This window comes from Phoenix dactylifera, chromosome 15 (assembly GCF_051530095.1).
Source record: "Phoenix dactylifera cultivar Ajwa chromosome 15, Ajwa_hap1_PhDact_Kaust_v1.1, whole genome shotgun sequence".
Taxonomy (NCBI): domain Eukaryota; kingdom Viridiplantae; phylum Streptophyta; class Magnoliopsida; order Arecales; family Arecaceae; genus Phoenix; species Phoenix dactylifera.
Window position 1 is genome coordinate 17,819,448 of NC_143204.1, and position 20,953 is coordinate 17,840,400.

Consider the following 20,953-nt stretch of genomic DNA (forward strand, 5'->3'; position numbering starts at 1 on the left):
CCTATATGCCTGGATACTGCTATGTAAGCCCAACCCACTACTTGCCAAGAAGTATTTCTAATGGGTGAGGCTTACCACGCCAACTCTTAGGGCTCGTTTGGTTCGCGGGAAGTATTTTCCCTCCTAGGAATATGATTCCTGGGAATCATATTCTTAGGAAGAGGATACCTAGAAAAGTATTTTTGGCATGTTTGGTTAACCATGGGAAAGTGATAAATTTCCAAAGTGCTCATGTTTGGTTGACCATCCACTTTCCTAGGAAAGTTATGTATAATTCCTATTATGCCCTTAATAAAAATTAGTTCTTTAATGCCTCTTTAATGCTTCTTTAATGTTGAAGGGTCTTTTTGCAAAAAAATAAAAAAGGAGTGATTTCCACCTCATGCGAAAGTAACTTTTCCATGTTTCTCATGGGAAAGACTTTCCCATGAAATATAAGAATTATATTCCCATGGGAATACAACTTTCCCATCTCTCTCCTTTGAAAACTCCAACCAAACAAGAGGCATTTCATTACTTTCCCGTTGACCATACTTTCCCCCCTCCTTTTCCTGCGAACCAAACGAGCCCTCAAGAACTATTTAGATGATTAGGTTGAAAATCCTATAAAATATATGCGTTGAGCTAGTATGACCAGCAACCCATAGAGATAAATAGTTTTGGAGTGAACAAGTTCGAATTTTATAAAAATATTGGCCTGGTCTAGTTTAGTCTGTAACCCCGTGACTTTACTACTGATTATAGTGGTCCTTCAGTGCAAGCATTCAAATAGGCTCTCCTTTGACTTAAATCCTTATCTCTAATGAATGAACTATGCATCCCGTGTTTCATATCACGCTTCCCCCCTGTAGTTTCTCTATCACAGCACGATCGCTTTCAAAAGCCATCCCAGACTTCGATGTTCTCACCCCCGTTTGGGCCTCATTAACGCTTGCCCCTCGAAAAGGAGCTCAACCCAACTTCGTCACGGCAACGTAGTTGGAGCGCTACTCTCACGACTCTTGTCTTCTCGAATCTTGAGTCGCGCCCAATTATCCAAACCACCTTCATTACCCATGGGGCCGAATGGCACAAGAGCATAAAGAGTCAATTCGACTTCCACTGTTTTTTTTTTTTTTGGCCCGATACTCGCACAGCTAATACGACTCGTTTCTTCTGTCTCTCTCTTTCTCTCTCACGAGTCCCGACCCACCTCCTCAACTAAACCTTTATGCTTCAACCTTTCCAACAAACGGAAACGCGCCTGCGGAAAACGAGCCGCACAAAGGCAGTTCCTTTTCCCCGAAGAGCTCAAGCTCACGTGGACAACGTACCGGCCTGCCACGCCAGTCATCGAGCTCCCCTTGCAGAACGGCATAAAACCACGGAACTCACGAGAGAGAGAAAAGCATTTCCCAATGAACAGTTGGGGTGCAAATTCCCTGATAATCCCTCTATTCCCCCTTCCACCGTCTTTTTATCCCACGAGATATCTTTTATCCTCAGTCCCTGGAGGGCCTCTCACCCGATCTTCCTTCCTTCTATCCCTTCATCTTCCCCCCTGCACCCCAAGAAATGGCCAGCTACCGCTACCGATACGTAATGCTCTTATTCCTGCTATTCCTCGCTATCCCTGCTACCGTTGGGAAACGGAGCGACGCGAAAATCTTACTCCAAACCAGGACTCGCCTATCCGACCCAGCCGGCCGGCTCCGCGACTGGACCGCCTCCACCTCGCCCTGCAACTGGACCGGCGTCGCATGCGACCCACGCTCCGGGGCGGTCGCTTCCGTCGACCTCTCCTTCTTCGACCTCGCCGGCGGGTTCCCTTCCGGGTTTTGCCGGATCCCCACTCTCCGGCACCTCTCCCTCTCCTGGAACGATCTCGGCGGCGGCCTCCCCGCGGCAGAATTCGCCCTCTGCTCGGGCCTCGAAGTTCTTAATCTAACATACAATTTCTTCGTCGGCGGCCTCCCCGAGTTCTCCGGCGAGTTCCCCCGCCTCCGTCTCCTCGACCTCTCCGGCAATAACTTCTCCGGCAGTATCCCGCCCAGCTTCGGGCGGTTTCCGGCGCTCCGGTTGCTGAGCCTTTACGGCAACCTGATCTCCGGCCGGATCCCCACCTTCTTGGCCAATCTCACCGAGCTAACCGAGTTCAAGTTGGGCTACAATCCCTTCCGCCCCGGAGCACTGCCGCCGGATATCGGAAACCTAACGAAGCTCGAGGTTCTCTGGCTCTCGTTAGCGAACCTCGCCGGAGAGATCCCCGACTCGATCGGCAACCTCGCCAATCTCAGGACTCTTGACGTCTCAAACAATGGGCTCGCCGGACGGATACCAGTGAGCATCGGACGGTTGAGGAGCGTCGAGAAGATCGAACTGTGGCGGAACCAGCTGTCCGGCGAGCTGCCGGAGAGTTTGGGTAACCTGACCTCTCTGCTCGAGTTCGATGCCTCGCAGAACAATCTCACCGGTAAATTGCCGGAGGGTCTCGCCGGTCTCCATCTGACGTCGCTGGCGCTCAACGATAACCGGATGGAGGGCGAGATTCCGGCGGTTCTTGCACAGAACCCCAGTCTCGTCGAGCTGAAGCTCTTCAACAACAGATACTCCGGTGAGCTCCCGCCCGAACTAGGCCGGTATTCCAATCTGCAGCACTTTGATGTGTCCGGGAACCAATTAGCCGGAAAGCTGCCGCCAGATTTGTGCAGTAGGGGAATGCTGGAAACTCTCGTGGCCTTCGGTAATCGGCTTTCCGGCGAGCTGCCGGAGAGCTATGGCGATTGCCGGACCCTCGACTACGTTCGGATCCAAAACAACGAGCTCTCTGGCAAGGTTCCGGATCTCTTTTGGAGCCTCCCTAAAATATATCACCTCGAGCTTCGCGGGAACAAGCTCGAAGGATCTCTGCCTCGAAACATTTCCTGCGCCAAGAATCTGACGCAGATTATAATCTCCGGCAACAAATTCTCCGGCCAGATTCCGCAGGAGATTTGCGCCCTCATGGAGCTCCGGACCATCAACGCGGGCAATAATCAATTCTCCGGCGATCTCCCTCTCTGCATTGCCGATCTCACCAAGCTCGAGGTGCTCGATCTGCAGCAAAACAATCTCTCCGGAGAGATCCCGGCCGGCGGGTGGACGGAGCTGGCGGATATCAATCTATCCATGAACCGATTCTCCGGCGAGATCCCAAGATCTCTGGGGGATCTCCCCGTCCTCACCTACCTCGATCTCTCCGGCAACCAACTCTCAGGCGAGATACCGCCGGAGCTGACCAACCTCAAGCTCAACCACCTCAATCTCTCCGGCAACGACCTCTCCGGAAAAATCCCCGACGGATTCGACACCTCCTTCTTCCCTCCGAGCCTCGCCGGAAACCCCAACCTCTGCAGCTCGTCCGGCCTTAAACCCTTTCGTAAGTGCCCGCCGTCAAAACAGAAGGCCCTAAGGCGAGCTGCCGTCGCCGTCCTCCTAACTGCCGCCGTTGTCTTCCCCGCGACCGCGGTACTCCTCGCTACGGTCTGCTACCGGTTCATTAGAACCGGGAAGAAGAATCCCGGTCGGCTGTGGAAGCTGACGTCTTTCGCCCGGGTCGGGTTCGACGAGTCGGAGATCTTCGAGTGCCTGACGGAGGAGAACTTGATCGGGAGCGGTGGGTCGGGACGGGTCTACAAGGTGAGCCTGAAATCCGGCCAGACCGTGGCGGTCAAAAGGCTCTGGACCGGACCGGATGGGCCGAATTCGGACCAGGAGTTCCGGGCCGAGGTGGAGACGCTGGGGAGGGTGCGGCACGCGAACATCGTGAAGCTCTTGTTCTGCTGCTCCGCGGAGGAGTGCAGGGTGTTGGTGTTCGAGTACATGGAGAACGGGAACCTCGCGGAGACGCTTCACGGGAACAAGAGAGATCAACCGTTGGATTGGGAACGGAGGGCGAAGATCGCGCTGGGAGCGGCGAGGGGGTTGGCGTACTTGCACCACGACTGCGTGCCGGCGGTCATACACCGGGACGTGAAGCCGAGTAATATACTGTTGGACGCGGAGTTCGAGGCGCACGTGGGTGATTTCGGGCTAGCACGTGCGCTGGGGCGGGAGACGGAGGGCCACTGCGTGATGTCCAACGTGGCCGGATCATGCGGCTACATTGCTCCAGGTCAGGAAAATATATCTCTTCTCTGCTTGACGCGTGGCTTTGATGGTTGTACCTCGTGGGATTCTGTGTGGGGCCCATGAGAATCACTGGCTGCTGTGCTGCCAGCTGGACATAGATATGGTCATTTTATCGGCAGTCCGACACAAAAACTTACCATAGAATACAAGAATAACTACATACCTTAAATTGCACCTTAATTCCTGCACTTCCAAACATGCAGTGTTAAAGCCAACTTATGTTAATTTTAGCAGAAGATATCAATAGCACTGCAGTTTATTTTAATAAAACATCATTCTAATTTGACTTGTTTTGATTTTTGCAGAATATGCATACACTTTAAAGATAAATGAGAAAAGCGATGTATATAGCTTTGGGGTAGTTTTGCTCGAGCTGGTTACTGGAAAAAGAGCGCTCGATCCCTCCTTTGAAGAGCAAAAAGACATCGTCCAGTGGGTGATTGATGCCATGTCTCCAAAACGAGCTATTGAAGTCAGTGATATGGACTATGAGTTTCTGATAGACCCTAGATTACGGCCATTCACTTCCTCTGATTACAAAGAAATGGTTCGGGTCTTGAACGTGGCACTTTCGTGCACTTCAGCCTTTCCCATGAACCGTCCCTCCATGAGAAGGGTTGTGGAATTGCTCGGTGATCGCAGGGATATGAATTCGGTGGTGCAAGTTTAATAACAATAGGCATATGAGTACGGATCTTACCGTCTTCTACTTCTTTCAGTAGCTCTTCCTGCTTTCAGTTCTTTGGCTTTTCCTTTAGTTTTCATCACGCTTTGTTCTTTCCTGCTTCAAGTTCTTATCCGCATGCACGAAAACAGTTCTCTTTTTGATGTACCAGAGTGAAAATTGTTGCTCATCAGATGTGGTTCCAGTTGAGCATAATGAAGAACCATGAAAAGACTTCGTTGGTCATGTTGCAGGATAATATAATTTCTTGAAAAAGTGCAGGATTTGAAGCATGATGTTTGGAGAAGCCAACACTCTTTTTATTAGATATGAAATGGGCATAGTTATTTATCATTGTTACTTGAATTCTTTCTGTTTCGAAAAATTGTTAATTGCATTCTTTATGAAACAAAGAAGGGAAAAATTAAAGAATCAGGATTATTCAAGCTTCTAATTAACTAGAATAAAAACAATGGAGAGCTCGACTAGGTGCTCTAATTTTCAATCAAAGACAAAAATTATGCCTATTGGTACAATATAACCATGAGATGGGAATAAAAAAAAACCTGCTCTTCCTTCTCTTTTTCCTGCCGCTGATCTCTCCCTTGCTCTCTCTCCCCCTCAATCTCAAACTTCCTTTCTCCACAACATTCTCTCCACCTCCCTCCTCTTCTCACTCCCAGGCTTCCTCCATCCCTTAACTTTCCCCCTCTCTCAACGAGAGAAATCAAGTCGTAATGCATGGGGAGTGGGGAGCGACAGAGAGGGAAGGAGAACAACTCTGAAGTTTCTGATTATTCTGTTGAGAAAAATGTGCCTCGAAACTCGAAACGACTGCAAATTGAATTCGGCTCAAGTTTGCTTGAAAAAGTCTGTGCCAACTGAATGGAGTTGACTCCTGCAGAGCTGGAGTCGACTCCTATGAAGCTTGAGTCGACCCCAGGGATGAGAGGGTCGACTCGCATCTGCCACAGTGAAGAAACAGAGAGCAGTTTTCTGGGTTGCTTGCAGGAGTCGACTCCAGCCCTGCAGGAGTCGACTCCAGCCCTGCAGGAGTCGACTCCAGCCCTGCAGGAGTCGACTCCAGCCCTGCAGGAGTCGACTCTCTCAGAAAGACAGAACGTGCCAGTTTCGGTGCTGATACTTGGAGTCGACCCGAGGATGTCCGAGTCGACTCGAACTTATCAGGAGTCGACCCCTGAAAGTGAGGAGTCGACTCCTGATCACGGGGTTGATTGAAACGGTGGCAAGATCAGTTTTTTTTGACTTAGGGTTTTGTAGGGAAGTTTCCTTATGTGTTGAAAATCTATAAATAGGTTTTTTTGTGAACCCTAGGGAGGATGAGAGCGGCTGTAGTGAGTTTTCTTTTGGAGTTCTATCTCTCTTGTAAGCCCTAGGTGTGCAATCTCCAACAGGAAGAGAGATCATTGTAACTCTTGCTAAATATATTGAAATCTGTGTGTGTGGCCTCCGTGGACGTAACCCGTATTGGGTGAACCACGTAAAATTATTGTCTTTGCAAAAGATTTGATTTTATTCTCTACTACTTCTTCTTCTCGATTCGTCTTTCCGCAGTTTGGACGCAGGAAAGGGAACAGTACGATTGAGGGTGAGTCCTTTCATCGCGCAACAACTGGTATCAGAGCTACGTTCCCTGTGTCCCAATGGCTGACGAAGGAAGATTGAGGATAGAGAAATTCAACGGACAGAACTTTGGTATGTGGAAGATGCAGATGGAAGATTACTTGCTCTCAAAGGATCTGGATCTACCACTGGGCGGAGAAGAAGCGAAGCCGACAGACATGCCGTCGGAGAAGTGGGAGCGTCTTGATAAGAAGGCGCTCGCCGCTATCCGTTTGTCCTTGGCATCGGAGATCCTCGCCAATATATCCAAAGTAAAGACTGCAAAAGATTTGATGGACACACTGGCTTCCATGTATGATGAGCCAACAGGAGCGAACAAGGTATTCCTGATTCGACGATTATTCACTTTGAAGATGAGAGACAGTGGAAGTGTTCATTCACATCTGAGTGAATTCAATACCCTATGTGCCCAATTGAAATCTGTGAAGATCACGTTCACTGATGAGGTGAAGGCGTGGGCTCTTCTAGGTCAGATGCCTGAAAGTTGGGAAGGCTTTATCACGGCTGTTAGTAATTCTTCGGAAAAGACTACAGCGAGGTTTGATGAAGTGGTAGCTCTTATTCTGAGTGAAGAGGCTCGAAGGAAAACCCTGGATCCATCAGCAAGTTCATCTGGGAACGCGCTGGCTTTTGAAGAACGTGGAAGGACTTCAAAGAAGGGAGACAGAAATAGGGGTGGACGATCCAAGTCTAGAAACAAGTCTAGACCTCTTGGAAAGTGCTGGAATTGTGGGCAGAAGGGTCACTTGAGAAAAGACTGCAAAGTGTCGAAGAACAATGGTGGTTCTGACACTAAAGCAAGTGCTAATTTAGCCGAAACTGCAAGTGAAGATGATGCCCTGATACTTTCCTGTGATATTCATCCGGAGTCGTGGATAGTCGACTCAGGTGCCTCGTTCCATGCTACTGGAAACAAGGCAATCATCTCAAACTATGTTGCAGGTGATCACGGCAAGGTGTATCTTGGTGATGGAAACAGTTGCAACATCGTAGGGAAGGGAGATGCTCAGATAAAGACATCAAGTGGGATGACTTTAACTCTGAAAGATGTGCGACATGTACCCAAACTGGCTCGAAATCTGATTTCGGTAAGTCAGTTGTCGGATTTGGGGTTTGTGACCACCTTCAATGATGATGCTTGGAAGATCACTAAGGGAGCCTTGGTGATTGCTCGAGGTGCAAGGTCAGGAACACTATACATGACAGCTGATACTGATTCCACCATCAGTACTGCAAATCCGACTGTTGATGCAAGGACATGGCACATGAGACTTGGCCACATGAGTCAGAAAGGGATGAAGGTGATGATGACTAAAGGAAAACTGGGAGATCTGAAATCTGTGGATTTGAAATTCTGTGAAGATTGTGTACTATCAAAGCAGAAGAAGGTCAGTTTTTCAAAAGGAGGTAGTACCAAGAAAAATTCTAAGTTGGAACTCGTACATACTGACGTGTGGGGACCAACTCAAGTGGCTTCTCATGCAGGAGCAAGGTACTATGTCACGTTCATCGATGATGCTACCCGAAAGCTATGGGTCTACTTCTTGAAGCACAAATCCGATGTATTTGAGAAGTTCAAGAGGTGGAAGGCTCTAGTGGAGAATGAGACAGGTCAGAGATTGAAGTATCTCAAGTCTGACAATGGGGGCGAATACTGCAGTGATGAGTTTGAGGTTTTTTGTGCCTCAGCTGGAATTCGAAGACTGAAGACGGTTCCAGGAACGCCACAGCAAAATGGCGTTGCAGAACGCATGAACCGCACCATCAACGAGCGGACACGATGCATGAGGCTTCATGCGGGGTTGCCGAAGATTTTTTGGGCGGAAGCGGTCAGTACAGCAGTGTATCTGATCAACAGAGGGCCTTCAGTTGCATTGGAGCTTGGACTGCCGGAGGAAGCATGGACTGGGAAAGAGGTGAAACTATCTCACTTGCGTACCTTTGGTTGCATCTCTTACGTGCTCGATACTGCAGACAATCGAACCAAGCTGGATGCAAAGTCAAAGAAGTGCACATTCATTGGTACGGTGGTGATGATTTTGGATACCGACTCTGGGATGCGACAGATCGGAAAGTCATCAGGAGCAGAAATGTTGTATTCAATGAAGAGGTTCTGTACAAGGACCTGCAGCAACAGACGGGCCAAGGCGACAAAGCTGTAAAATCGGAATATGCAGAGCTGGATGATGAAACAATGTCTCGAGACGATGAAGAAGTTGCTGAGCCAGTGGGAGAAGCACAGCAAGAAGAAGAACTGCCAGCTGATATCCCGATTGCTTTGCGCAAGGGTAAAAGAAACAGAAAAACTCCGTCTAGGTATGCTGACTCCCTACAATACTTGTTGCTTACGGATGGTGGTGAGCCAGAAAGCTATAAGGAGGCTTTACAGGTCGAAGCCAGTGACAAGTGGAAGCTTGCCATGGATGATGAAATGGATTCCCTATCATCCAACAGGACGTGGGACTTGGTTCCACTTCCGAAGGGGAAGAGAGCTTTGCACAACAAGTGGGTATACAGACTAAAGCTTGAACCAGATGGTTCTGAGAGGTTCAAAGCGAGACTTGTTGTCAAGGGTTTTCAGCAGAAGGAGGGCATTGATTTTGACGAGATCTTTTCTCCAGTTGTGAAGATGTCTACTATCCGGATGGTGTTGAGCATAGTGGCAGCCAAAGACTTACATCTTGAGCAGCTTGACATCAAGACTGCATTTTTACATGGCGACCTTGAAGAGGAAATCTACATGAAGCAGCCAGAAGGATATGTAGTGAAGGGGAAGAAAGATTGGGTGTGCCGACTTCAGAAAAGTTTGTACGGGTTGAAACAAGCGCCTCGTCAGTGGTACTTAAAGTTTGATCAGTTTATGCTGAAGAATGAGTTTCAGAGGTGTAATGGTGATCATTGCTGCTACTTTAAGGGATTGAAAAGCTCATATATCATTCTACTTCTGTATGTAGATGATATGTTGGTGACAAGTGCCAACATGGGAGAGATTGTGAAACTGAAGAAACAATTATCCCAGGAGTTTTCAATGAAGGACTTGGGTGAAGCCAAGAAAGTCCTTGGGATGCGTATCAGCAGGGACAGGAAGCTTAAAACGTTGAAGTTGTCTCAAGCAGAGTACATTGATAAGGTGCTGAAGCGGTTCAATATGGACGGGGCTAAAGCTGTGAGTACTCCGCTGGGCGCACACTTCAAGTTATCAAAGCAGGAGTGTCCGACTACGCAGAATGATCGAGATGAGATGAAGTATGTACCCTACTCATCAGCGGTCGGAAGCCTTATGTATGCCATGGTTTGCACGAGACCGGATATTGCCCATGCAGTGGGAGTGGTGAGCAGATACATGAGCGATCCAGGCCAGGAGCATTGGAGAGCTGTGAAGTGGATATTGCGGTATCTGAAAGAAACCAGAGACTTAGGACTATGCTATGGTGGTCCTGATGTTTGCCTATATGGTTTCGTGGATTCTGACATGGCTGGAGACATTGATGGCAGAAAGAGTACTACCGGGTATGTGTTCACACTGGGAAGTGCTGCAGTTTCATGGGTTTCGAAACTACAGAAGATTGTAGCATTGTCTACGACCGAGGCCGAATACGTTGCTCTTACTGAAGCGAGCAAGGAGATGGTTTGGTTACAAGGTTTGATGAAAGAGCTTGGCATGGAGCAAGGCGATGCGAAGTTGTATAGCGACAGCCAGAGTGCTATACATTTGGCAAAGAATGCTGCTTTTCACTCAAGGACCAAACACATTGATATCAGATATCACTTTATTCGGTCACTCCTCGAAGAAGATTTTTTCCGGCTAGAGAAGATACATACAATGGACAACCCAGCAGATATGTTGACAAAGGTAGTTACTCTTGAGAAGTTGCACATATGTGCATCTTCTGTTGGTCTTCACAGCTAGAAGTGAAGACAGAGATTCACACACATGGAGGATGATTGGAGATCATGTTGCTGATGGGGTTACGGTTGCTTCAGGCTTGTTTCTCGGCAAGTGGGAGATTGTTGAGAAAAATGTGCCTCGAAACTCGAAACGACTGCAAATTGAATTTGGCTCAAGTTTGCTTGAAAAAGTCTGTGCCAACTGAATGGAGTCGACTCCTGCAGAGCTGGAGTCGACTCCTATGAAGCTTGAGTCGACCCCAGGGATGAGAGGGTCGACTCGCATCTGCCACAGTGAAGAAACAGAGAGCAGTTTTCTGGGTTGCTTGCAGGAGTCGACTCCAGTCCTGCAGGAGTCGACTCCAGCTTTGCAGGAGTCGACTCCAGTCATGCAGGAGTCGACTCCAGCTCTGCAGGAGTCGACTCCAGCTCTGCAGGAGTCGACTCCAGTCCTGCAGGAGTCGACTCCAGCTCTGCAGGAGTCGACTCTCTCAGAAAGACAGAACGTGCCAGTTTCGGTGCTGATACTTGGAGTCGACCCGAGGATGTCCGAGTCGACTCGAACTTATCAGGAGTCGACCCCTGAAAGTGAGGAGTCGACTCCTGATCACGGGGTTGATTGAAACGGTGGCAAGATCAGTTTTTTTTGACTTAGGGTTTTGTAGGGAAGTTTCCTTATGTGTTGAAAACCTATAAATAGGTTTTTTTGTGAACCCTAGGGAGGATGAGAGCGGCTGTAGTGAGTTTTCTTTTGGAGTTCTATCTCTCTTGTAAGCCCTAGATGTGCAATCTCCAACAGGAAGAGAGATCATTGTAACCCTTGCTGAATATATTGAAATCTGTGTGTGTGGCCTCTGTGGACGTAACCCGTATTGGGTGAACCACGTAAAATTATTGTCTTTGCAAAAGATTTGATTTTATTCTCTACTACTTCTTCTTCTCGATTCGTCTTTCCGCAGTTTGGACGCAGGAAAGGGAACAGTACGATCGAGGGTGAGTCCTTTCATCGCGCAACATATTCGGCTTTTTTTTTTTTTTGCTATTTCTTTTAATTGCTATTTGGTTAAGCAGGTAAACATAATAGAGGTCTATTTGGTTCCTTAAAGTTTTCAGGCTTGAGATTAAAATTTTTTGACAACTACTAAAGAAGGGAAAATAAAAACTCTTTGTAACAACATATTTTGTTACTAGCAACTGTACTTAGGAATGTGCCCACTAGGTTAAATCTTCTCTGCAACCATGAAAGCATCAAGAATAATACTATATTAATATATCAATACAAGCCCAACAACTTAATTACCGAGCAATAACCTATGTATTTATATTACTTGCAGCAGGACTTACATTATTGCCGCCCATATTGCTGGTTGCTTTGTTTCCTCGTCCATATTGAGGTTCTCCCTGCAGCTGCAAAATAAATAAATAAATAAAAGAAAAAATGCATTTGGTATGATCCCACTGCATTATGGGAAACCATATCCAATTTCCATGTTGCACCTTCAGATTAATAAGCTATACAAAGACAATTAATGATTCAAAAGAACAAATCACGCAACAAGCACGAGAATTATCTCATGAAGCCAAAAGATACCCCGCCACCATGCCCCCATCAAGTCATCGATGAGCTTGAAGCCAGTAGAAGGGATCCTTTCAATGCCCTCACCGTACATTCAACACCATCCATAGAAGCAGTCAGTGATGACCCCGATATTTTTTGGGCTCCTGGGCTTGTGGGCCGGCCCGAAGAGGCCTGGCCGAGCCCGATGATGCACGGGTGGAGGAGAAGGAGGCTCCTGTTAGAGTCTTACAAAATAGAAATACAAATTGATATCAAGCGTGGCCGCTGGTATTAGAAATATTTGATTTCATTTTCCTTTGTTCCGATTAAATTGATGATTTTACAATTATATACTAGATAAAATATTTATTCTTGAGAATTTTAGAGCGCACTCTAAGCGTGGGTGGGCTTAGAATTGGCTCTTCGAGGTTGGGCCTGGCCTGGGCTTAGATACTTTATAAACCCGAGAAAATCACCCACACTTAAAATTATTGAAAAATTAAAATGAGCATCCTCAAAGTTATTAATATCAATATTGGAAGTAAGCACCGAAAAAAGAAATGCTATCAGACCACGATAATAAATCCATCAATTTATTCTATCAGACCACGGATTTCTATTTTGTAATAACTGCGCTCTGTTTGGGCATAGAGCCCACCGGATTCCGTCTTACAAAACTACGCATTTCTGATACCAACAGCCACACTCGGTATGAGCCCACCAATTTATATCTTAGGAAACTACGTACATATTTCTATTACCAGCAAAAGCATCTGGTATGAGCACACCAACTTCTATGGATCCGTCCAATCTAAGCCCACAATTTTAACATGAAACGAAATCCAATCTCTATTTAAGGTTCATTCGCAGGAAGAAGATGGCAGACACAAGAGCTTTGTAAAGCAAGAAAAGAATTCAGAAGTTCACCTGAACCCCCATGAAATATACTATACCTTGCGAAGCCAGAAGATCCCCCACCATGCCCCTTCTTGGCATCAACAAGCTGCGAGTATCGAAGGGGCACCCCTTTGATGCTTTGAACTGCTGCCCATGGCATCCATACCTAAAAAACAAGTTGCCCGGCCTCGCCGGTACGCCATGCTTTTCCACGCCTCTTCTTCCAAGGGCCTGCGATGCCGCTGGAGCTGATTGACAGGAAGACGCCGCGCTCGGCGTCGTTGATAGGAGGCTGGCTCCTTTGGAGAGACCAGGGATATTATATTGAGCTGGTGACGGAGTTGCTCATTTCAAAAGGAACCGGATTTCTGCAGGACTTTGGATTGCACTCCTTCCGGCTCTTTTATTCACCTCGTCGTCCCTGTGAACCAGCGCCAGAAGAAGCATGGTTAAGTTGCTTAGAGACTGTAGGGACTGGAAAACCGTGGATCAGAACTCGAATTAGTAGATGGATGTCCATGGTGCTGCCTCCCTTGCAAAGTTTTGCTATGGATCTTCCTCCGTTTTGTCCCTCCCTAGGTTCTCACTATTTGTTTACCTCCCTTGCTGTAAATATTTGGAAGACAATAAAGGGACCGAAACTTCTGAAATCAGATATTTCGAGGGAAACATATGCACTATCTTTGTAATATAGGACATTTTTTGTTTCAAATAGTTCATGGCTTCTGTCTACAGGAGGTATATAAGTCATTCAAATCAATCTCCGCATACATCTCATATGTATGGATGTGTATTGGCTGTCCTGGCCGCATTATTTTTGAGCTTGAGCCTTAATATCTGGATTGGAGCTGTGCCTTTTTTTCACCGTATGAATCTATTTTTGTACTCGTACGCAGGCGTATGTTTAGCCCTACGTCAGTTATTTACTAAATAGATCTTGGATAAGATCCTGCATTATAACAAATATTATAAGAACGGATCTAGCCCATAACTTATGTGAACTATGGAACACTGTAAAATGGATCTATTGAATTTGGGGCTGACTACGAGCCGGTGCTTATGATTAGATTTAAATAAATTTGAGTTAAAAACATCAAGACCCTTCGATTTATTCATATGCACAGATCTCAAAGGATCACTCAACTAACGGTGGGTTTGACTGAAGGAGGTGAACCCTTCTTTTTTTGCGAAAGATGTCGTTGTTAATTTTTATTTTATTTTATCTACATTATAATAAAGCAAAAATCCAGCGGAAGCTCGTTGTAGGACCTCCCGACCTCCTATAAAAGGCAAACGATGGGGAAGAGAGGAAAGGCATCGGAAGGCGTCTTCGTAAACGCCGGCCGGCCCTTCAATTCTGTCTCCTTCTCTCCCTCCCTCTCTTCCCTTCTCGTCCTCTTCTTGGCCTTCTCTTCTCGGTGGTTCCTCGCTTCTCGTAAGAATCGAAGATGAGGGAGTGCATCTCGATCCACATCGGCCAGGCCGGGATCCAGGTCGGCAATGCCTGCTGGGAACTTTACTGCCTCGAGCACGGCATCCAGGTCCGAACTCTCTATCTCTTCCTCCGATCTGCAAACTTTACGCTTTTGTTCCTCCGTTTTTACTTTATGTTTTCTTTTTCTTCGCTCATTTTGTTGTTCTCTGCTCCGATCTCGTTTATTGATCGACTTCTCGTTTGTTTTTATTATTTTTGGGCCGGATCTGGCTTTTTACGATCTGGAAATGGCGGATCCTTCTAAAATGCTTCATGTCATGTTAGAAATTGGATTTTGTGCTGGTAGATTTGTTGATCCGTGCTTTCTGATCGTTTTAATGGTTAGATCTGTCGATACGTTTTTGAGAACCCGAGATTACTGTACGAGATCTGAAAAGTGGATCATCTCTCCGTAGATCTACGGATCTGTGCTTTATGACCATTTTGACTTTTGGATCTGCGGGTATGTTTTTGGGATCTAGAGATTGGCATATGATTTTCGATTTCATTGTTCTTTCAAGCATGTTCTCTTGGCCTCTTTATATTTGGTAGCATATCAATTCACTTTTTGCTAGGTTCCGATATATCCTTTTCATTTCTCAATTTTTAGTTACCTATAACCTTTCTAGATCTGGTAATTTGTTCTGATGAATACCATTTCGGTGGAAATGAGGTGCTATCTTATTGTTGGATGAAACATGGACCTATAATTATTTCTATAATCCCAGCTCTAGAATTTGGAGCAACTCTGGTGTCCTATTCTGGAATTTCTGTCCATCAAATGGATGAGAGATAGATGTAGAATCATGTTTGTAATACAGGGTCCCGTTATATTACCATCTTTCTTGATTATTTTTTTTGTGGAATTTCTTCCTGAAACTTTAAGCAGTGTTATTTTTTAATTCTGCCATACTTATCAGCAACAATTTTTGGGATTGCCGATTACATGAACTATCGTTTAGTGTGGTTCTATATTATGATGTTGTTATATTTGTGTTCCAGTCTGTGCTTTCTTTTACACCAACTGACCTATAAGCTTCAGGCCTCTGGGCTGGACCTAGCTTAAGTTACATTTCCTGTATGACCTTCATAGAGTTCTCCTCTCTTCGCAGCCTGATGGCCAAATGCCGAGTGACAAGACTGTTGGGGGAGGTGATGATGCATTCAACACCTTCTTTAGTGAGACTGGTGCAGGAAAGCATGTTCCCCGTGCTGTGTTTGTTGATCTTGAGCCCACTGTGATTGATGAGGTGAGGACCGGAACATACCGCCAGCTCTTCCACCCAGAGCAGCTCATCAGTGGCAAGGAAGATGCTGCCAACAACTTTGCCCGTGGCCACTACACCAGTAATTCTCCTCCCCCGGAATTCTAGCTCAGCGGATTCAGGTAGTTTTCGTTTTTGCATCAGTGTTTGCTGATCATCTCGCTTATACTCTTGCAGTTGGCAAGGAGATTGTTGATCTCTGCCTGGATCGCATTCGGAAGCTAGCTGACAACTGCACTGGCCTCCAAGGCTTCCTTGTCTTCAATGCTGTTGGTGGAGGGACTGGCTCGGGCCTTGGCTCTCTTCTCCTCGAACGGTTGTCGGTTGACTATGGGAAGAAGTCGAAGCTCGGGTTCACTGTTTACCCTTCACCCCAGGTCTCCACCTCTGTTGTTGAGCCATACAACAGTGTCCTGTCAACCCACTCCCTCCTTGAGCACACTGATGTTGCTGTTCTGCTTGACAATGAGGCCATCTACGACATCTGCAGGCGCTCCCTTGACATCGAGCGCCCCACCTACACGAACCTCAATCGCCTGGTCTCTCAGGTGTGCGAGTGATATACTCACATTTCTGTTCCTATTGACAGTCTTCTAATGGAAGGATTTTGCTCTCTGCAGGTGATTTCTTCTCTGACTGCCTCCCTGAGGTTTGATGGTGCCCTGAATGTTGATGTCACGGAGTTCCAGACCAATTTGGTTCCCTACCCAAGGATCCACTTCATGCTTTCTTCATATGCTCCCGTCATCTCCGCTGAGAAGGCCTACCATGAGCAGCTCTCCGTTTCTGAGATCACTAACAGTGCCTTTGAGCCATCTTCTATGATGGCCAAGTGTGACCCACGCCATGGTAAGTACATGGCTTGCTGCCTCATGTACCGCGGTGATGTTGTGCCCAAGGATGTGAATGCTGCAGTTGCCACAATCAAGACCAAGCGCACCATCCAGTTTGTTGACTGGTGCCCGACCGGCTTCAAGTGTGGCATCAACTATCAGCCACCCACTGTGGTTCCTGGTGGAGATCTTGCCAAGGTGCAGAGGGCAGTTTGCATGATCTCCAACTCCACCAGTGTTGCTGAAGTGTTCTCTCGCATCGATCACAAATTTGATCTCATGTATGCGAAGCGCGCATTTGTGCACTGGTATGTTGGTGAGGGCATGGAGGAGGGAGAGTTTTCTGAGGCTCGTGAGGATCTTGCTGCATTGGAGAAGGATTATGAGGAGGTCGGTGCTGAGTCTGCTGAGGGTGAGGATGGCGATGAATTCGATGAGTATTAAGGGCTACTTCCTCTGGGTGTTTCTTATCAAATCTATGTTGCTTTCTGTTGGTGGTGTTTCGATTATGTGTGCGCTGGTAGCATATCTTCTGGTTATGTTACTGGTCTGTGCTGAAAACTAAAGTCCTGTAACATCTGCTGCTTTGCTGTTTTTGTGAAGTTTTACAAACACAGCTACTGCTTTGCTGTTTTAGTTCTGGAACCAATCTACCAAGTATTATTTGGAGGTACCATGGTCATTTAAATGTTCGCTGCTGAGAAAACAACTAGGCTTGAACATTGTAAAAGATTTGGAAATATGCAGTCTCTGGTACTAGGTTAAGGATGGCAATCGAGCTAGGTCTGATATATAATCTGGTCAGGTGCAGATTAGGAATCGAATCTCAATTGTTTATTAAACAGCTCAATATTCTAAACCTGAACTTGATCTTTTGTATTAGATATGTAACTTGATCTGTTCTGCAAATCGACACCACGACACTAGGTTATCTTCTCATCTTTTTTCAAGCACCATGTAGTTAAATAAGGATTGGATTTAAATGGTCCGCAAGGTAGGCATTTACCTTTCAATAATAAGAAATGGGTGCTTGTTTGATTAAAACAAAGAAGACGTTGCTATCATTGAGAGTCGAACTCGAGACCTTAAACAGGTACTCCAACCAACTGAGCTATGGAATGTTAAAGTTAGAATAAAAAAAAAAGAAAAGAGGGAAGTATTACTTTGCTTCGTAAACGGGTGCTCTAGCCAAGCTATGAAAGCTTGAATTATAGGATTAAGCTTTTTTTATTGTTTGAGTGAAACAATTTTGAACTTAATTAAGAACCAAGTTGAACACGAGTCTAGTTGATCAATTTATAATCTTAAATTGAATTGAAATTAGTTCGAGCTTATATCAAGCTTGAATCAAGTTTAATTGAAGCTTGACTCGAACTTGGTTTCATATTCAAGCCTAAACTAATATTTAACTAATTCAAAAGTCATTTTTGGACAATAATTAAAATTTCGTCATAAAAGATAATTTATTTGTTAAATATGCTATCAAAATATACTATCAGTCCATAAAATTTAATACTTGAACAATAGCAATATACGTTATATATATCAGAAGGCATATAATATCTTGGGTTATATATAATGTTTTCAAGCATTATCAAGCTAAGACTATCCAAGACATGTTCTTACTAAACTTCCATATGAAATTGGCTTCATTTTGCGAATTTTGGAGTGGATTGGACGATGGAGGTAAACTCCTCTCTCTTAGCACTTAAAGTTTCTAATTTGAGTTTTGGTGGTTTCTATGCAATCTGCATCTTGAGCAATGGACTTGATTAGTGTTATCATAGAAAATAAGCATGATGACATGATCAGAATAGTCCAACTCATAACTAATGTGGCGTTTTCCATGACCAAACCAAGCCTATCTTGGTTAAGTCGGAAGCAAAATGAACAGATCAAAAGACATCCGAGGTCGCATGTCGCCTAATGAGAAGCAATGCATCTCATGGTGATATTCTTCATTAGCACCTTCCCCAAGCTGACTTGAACTCTCTCACCTGGCAGCCGGCTTTTCCACCTTGGGCGGAAGGGCATTCCCTCCATTAAGCCGAAAATAAAAACTACCATAATAACCTCCGACAGTTATGCTGAATCTTCAGATAGTTACAGTACAATTCTAAATAGTACAGTATTGTTCTAGTTTGTTGAGATATGATTCACAAAATATTCAAAATTCTATGGCTATAAATAATCTTGGAAACTCTCTGTGGAAGGTAATCACTCAATCAATTGGATCAATCTCTTAACAACAACTAAATCCCAATTAGAGCAATACTCTATTTCTCTAATTCTTCTTACATCTTTCTCATCTTCTATTAAATAATTTTTTTTAATTTAAGCATAGGAGGGTCTGACCAGAGCTAATCTGGCAAGCTCTTTGACCTTGTTTGTTGACTTCGTGTGAATCCACCGCTGGAACATTTACATCCCCTTGTTGGGTAATTAATTGCTCCTTCAACTTGTTTGGTGCAATATGGAGGACACTTTAATGTTGTCCTGACCACATTGGTCGTCACGACCTTCGCCTACTTCGACGACTTTTGTGTTTGAGTGGAGGATTTTGGCCTCTAACGGTTTATTTTCCTGTCAGGAGATATACAAGCCAAGCTAAGATCAGGAAGCTCTCCACCGAGTGGACATTACTACAGATTATGAGCTTGATTTGCCTTGCGGTGTCTATTCAAGGTCTTCGTCGAGATCTGGTAGCTCACAGTCCTTTTAGGAAAGTGTAAACTTTCAAGCCTTGTGGATCATGAACGCCAATAACTGGGTTTCTGTAGTAAAATCGGAAAAGTGGGAGGAAAAAGTTCCTTGTGATTAGTGTCTAGAAGTTTTCAGGTTGTGTGGATTATGAATGCTGTAATTGAGCTTCTGTAGGTTAAATGAGAAAAACTTCCTTGTGCCTTTGTTTCTTCCAGAGAGCTAATGTTTTATGGAATGCTTCAAGAGCTTAGAAAATACATGAAGGAATTTTTTTTTTTTTTGGTGCGCACGCGAGCACTTATGGCATCCTGGAAGGTGGCGCTTTGACCCCACAGCATAAGAATACGATTGCTTCAACAAGGGACATTTTAAATTTATACAATGCAAAACAGGCACAATAAAGTAGACAGCTTATATTCATAAATGGTTTAAGGCAGAGCAGAATATAATTCAAAATTTTGTTATCCTTGAGCTTAATGATATTCACGTCTAAAAGATAATCTAAATACATAAACAGATCAACGTCTAAAAGATAATCTAAATACATAAACAGATCAATAATTTATACTTTGCACAATAAAAGTAACTTCAGTTGTGATGTGAGTATCACTTTTATTCCTCAAAGAAAAAGTATATTTTGTTTCATCTTCATAACTTCTAAATATTCATTCCTACTACACAACAGTTCTATTTAATAAAGAACATATTAAGGAGCAAATGATAGTAAAATTGCATGTACAAATAATGTTAATGTACTTCAAAATCTGTGTGGCTTCCTGAGCAATTTTTTGACCTTCCTAGGTTGGCTAAATTTTATTTGTCGCACAAATTGCAAAGCTCTTATCCGACACATATTCTGGTCTTTTAGAGTCCTTTTTTTTTTTTTTGCAGAAAAGACAGACAAGGGCCTAGTAGGGAAAGGAAAAGAAAAGGAAGAAATGGAGCGGAAAAAAAAAATTAATCTTGTTTTTAAACAAGTAAATAACTTTCTGCCGCTTCTCATTTGGGGTGATATTCCAATCCACATTTAGTCTTGAATATGAGTTTCTTGATTATTCATTAATTATCCGACAAGATTTATTTTATTTTCTATCAGTATATAATTTATATACATACAAATTTAACTTATTGCTGAATTATTGTTGAACTCTCTTCCTAGACTTGAAGAATATAGAAAAGTAATTGATAAGATGATACAATATAATGTACATTGATACTTCGATCGATCTTATAGTACGTGTCGTCACGAGCAAGGATCTTTAAATAAGAAATTCTTGTTGCTGCAACACCAGATGTTAGTCTATTAAGCTTTAACTCATGAGTGGAAGAGGGATTGGATCCTTTTTCTAGAAGAGATCAAAGTTCCTCCATGTGGGGATAATTTTTATTGTCCAAACTAAAAAGACCAATAACAAAGGGTCAATAAGGTGGAAGTCTGACCCTGTACATCCACAAACCAGGTCCCCCACAGCACACATTCACCACAAAAACACCAACCTTTGAATCTTTTCCCTTGTTCTTTGCTTTGGCTCAAAGGAAAGGCCGCACAGCCAGTGACAACCGCTTACAAACCAAGCTAAAAGAGGCGTGGCCTCTCTTTCTATCGATCCCCTCTACCTTAGCTTAATCCCTAAGTCACAGCTCCAAACCCCATGCAAAGAAAGTAGCCCAAGAAACTAAAAAGACCTGAAGTTGGTTCTTGTGCTCCATGAAATGACATTTCCACCCCTTACGTGCGCAACCCAAATCTCATCCCATGCACCTTAAAAGGACTAAAATATCCTCATCTAATTTATAGCTTAGCTTGCAATTTCCAATGATTTATTCATACTTTAAGTGGCAATATATCAATCAATAAAATCAAATATTTTCTGAAGT

General features: G+C 44.7%; 2 protein-coding genes across 2 annotated transcripts; both read left to right on the forward strand.

Moving 5' to 3' along the window:
• Positions 1-1,235: 1,235 nt before the first annotated feature.
• Positions 1,236-5,109, forward strand: HSL2 (HAESA-like 2). Its single transcript, XM_008787470.6, has 2 exons — positions 1,236-4,132; positions 4,455-5,109. Exons 1-2 carry the CDS (start codon positions 1,555-1,557, stop codon positions 4,817-4,819), a joined length of 2,943 nt encoding a protein of 980 aa, XP_008785692.5. The 5' UTR covers positions 1,236-1,554; the 3' UTR covers positions 4,820-5,109.
• Positions 5,110-14,046: 8,937 nt separating this feature from the next.
• Positions 14,047-17,045, forward strand: LOC103704256 (tubulin alpha chain-like). The gene is made up of 4 exons (XM_039134142.2): positions 14,047-14,341; positions 15,387-15,621; positions 15,717-16,087; positions 16,160-17,045. The coding sequence occupies exons 1-4, from the start codon at positions 14,249-14,251 to the stop codon at positions 16,814-16,816; spliced, it is 1,356 nt and encodes a 451-aa protein (XP_038990070.1). The 5' UTR covers positions 14,047-14,248; the 3' UTR covers positions 16,817-17,045.
• Positions 17,046-20,953: the final 3,908 nt, after the last annotated feature.

Bases quoted from the DNA above. Each gene is read 5' to 3' on its own strand.
- LOC103704256 (XM_039134142.2), top strand. From the start codon at position 14,249: ATGAGGGAGTGCATCTCGATCCACATCGGCCAGGCCGGGATCCAGGTC. The intron at 14,342-15,386 runs GTCCGAACTCTC...CTCTCTTCGCAG, and splicing joins GCCTCGAGCACGGCATCCAG to CCTGATGGCCAAATGCCGAG. The intron at 15,622-15,716 runs GTAATTCTCCTC...ATACTCTTGCAG, and splicing joins TGCCCGTGGCCACTACACCA to TTGGCAAGGAGATTGTTGAT.
- HSL2 (XM_008787470.6), top strand. From the start codon at position 1,555: ATGGCCAGCTACCGCTACCGATACGTAATGCTCTTATTCCTGCTATTC. The intron at 4,133-4,454 runs GTCAGGAAAATA...TGATTTTTGCAG, and splicing joins ATGCGGCTACATTGCTCCAG to AATATGCATACACTTTAAAG.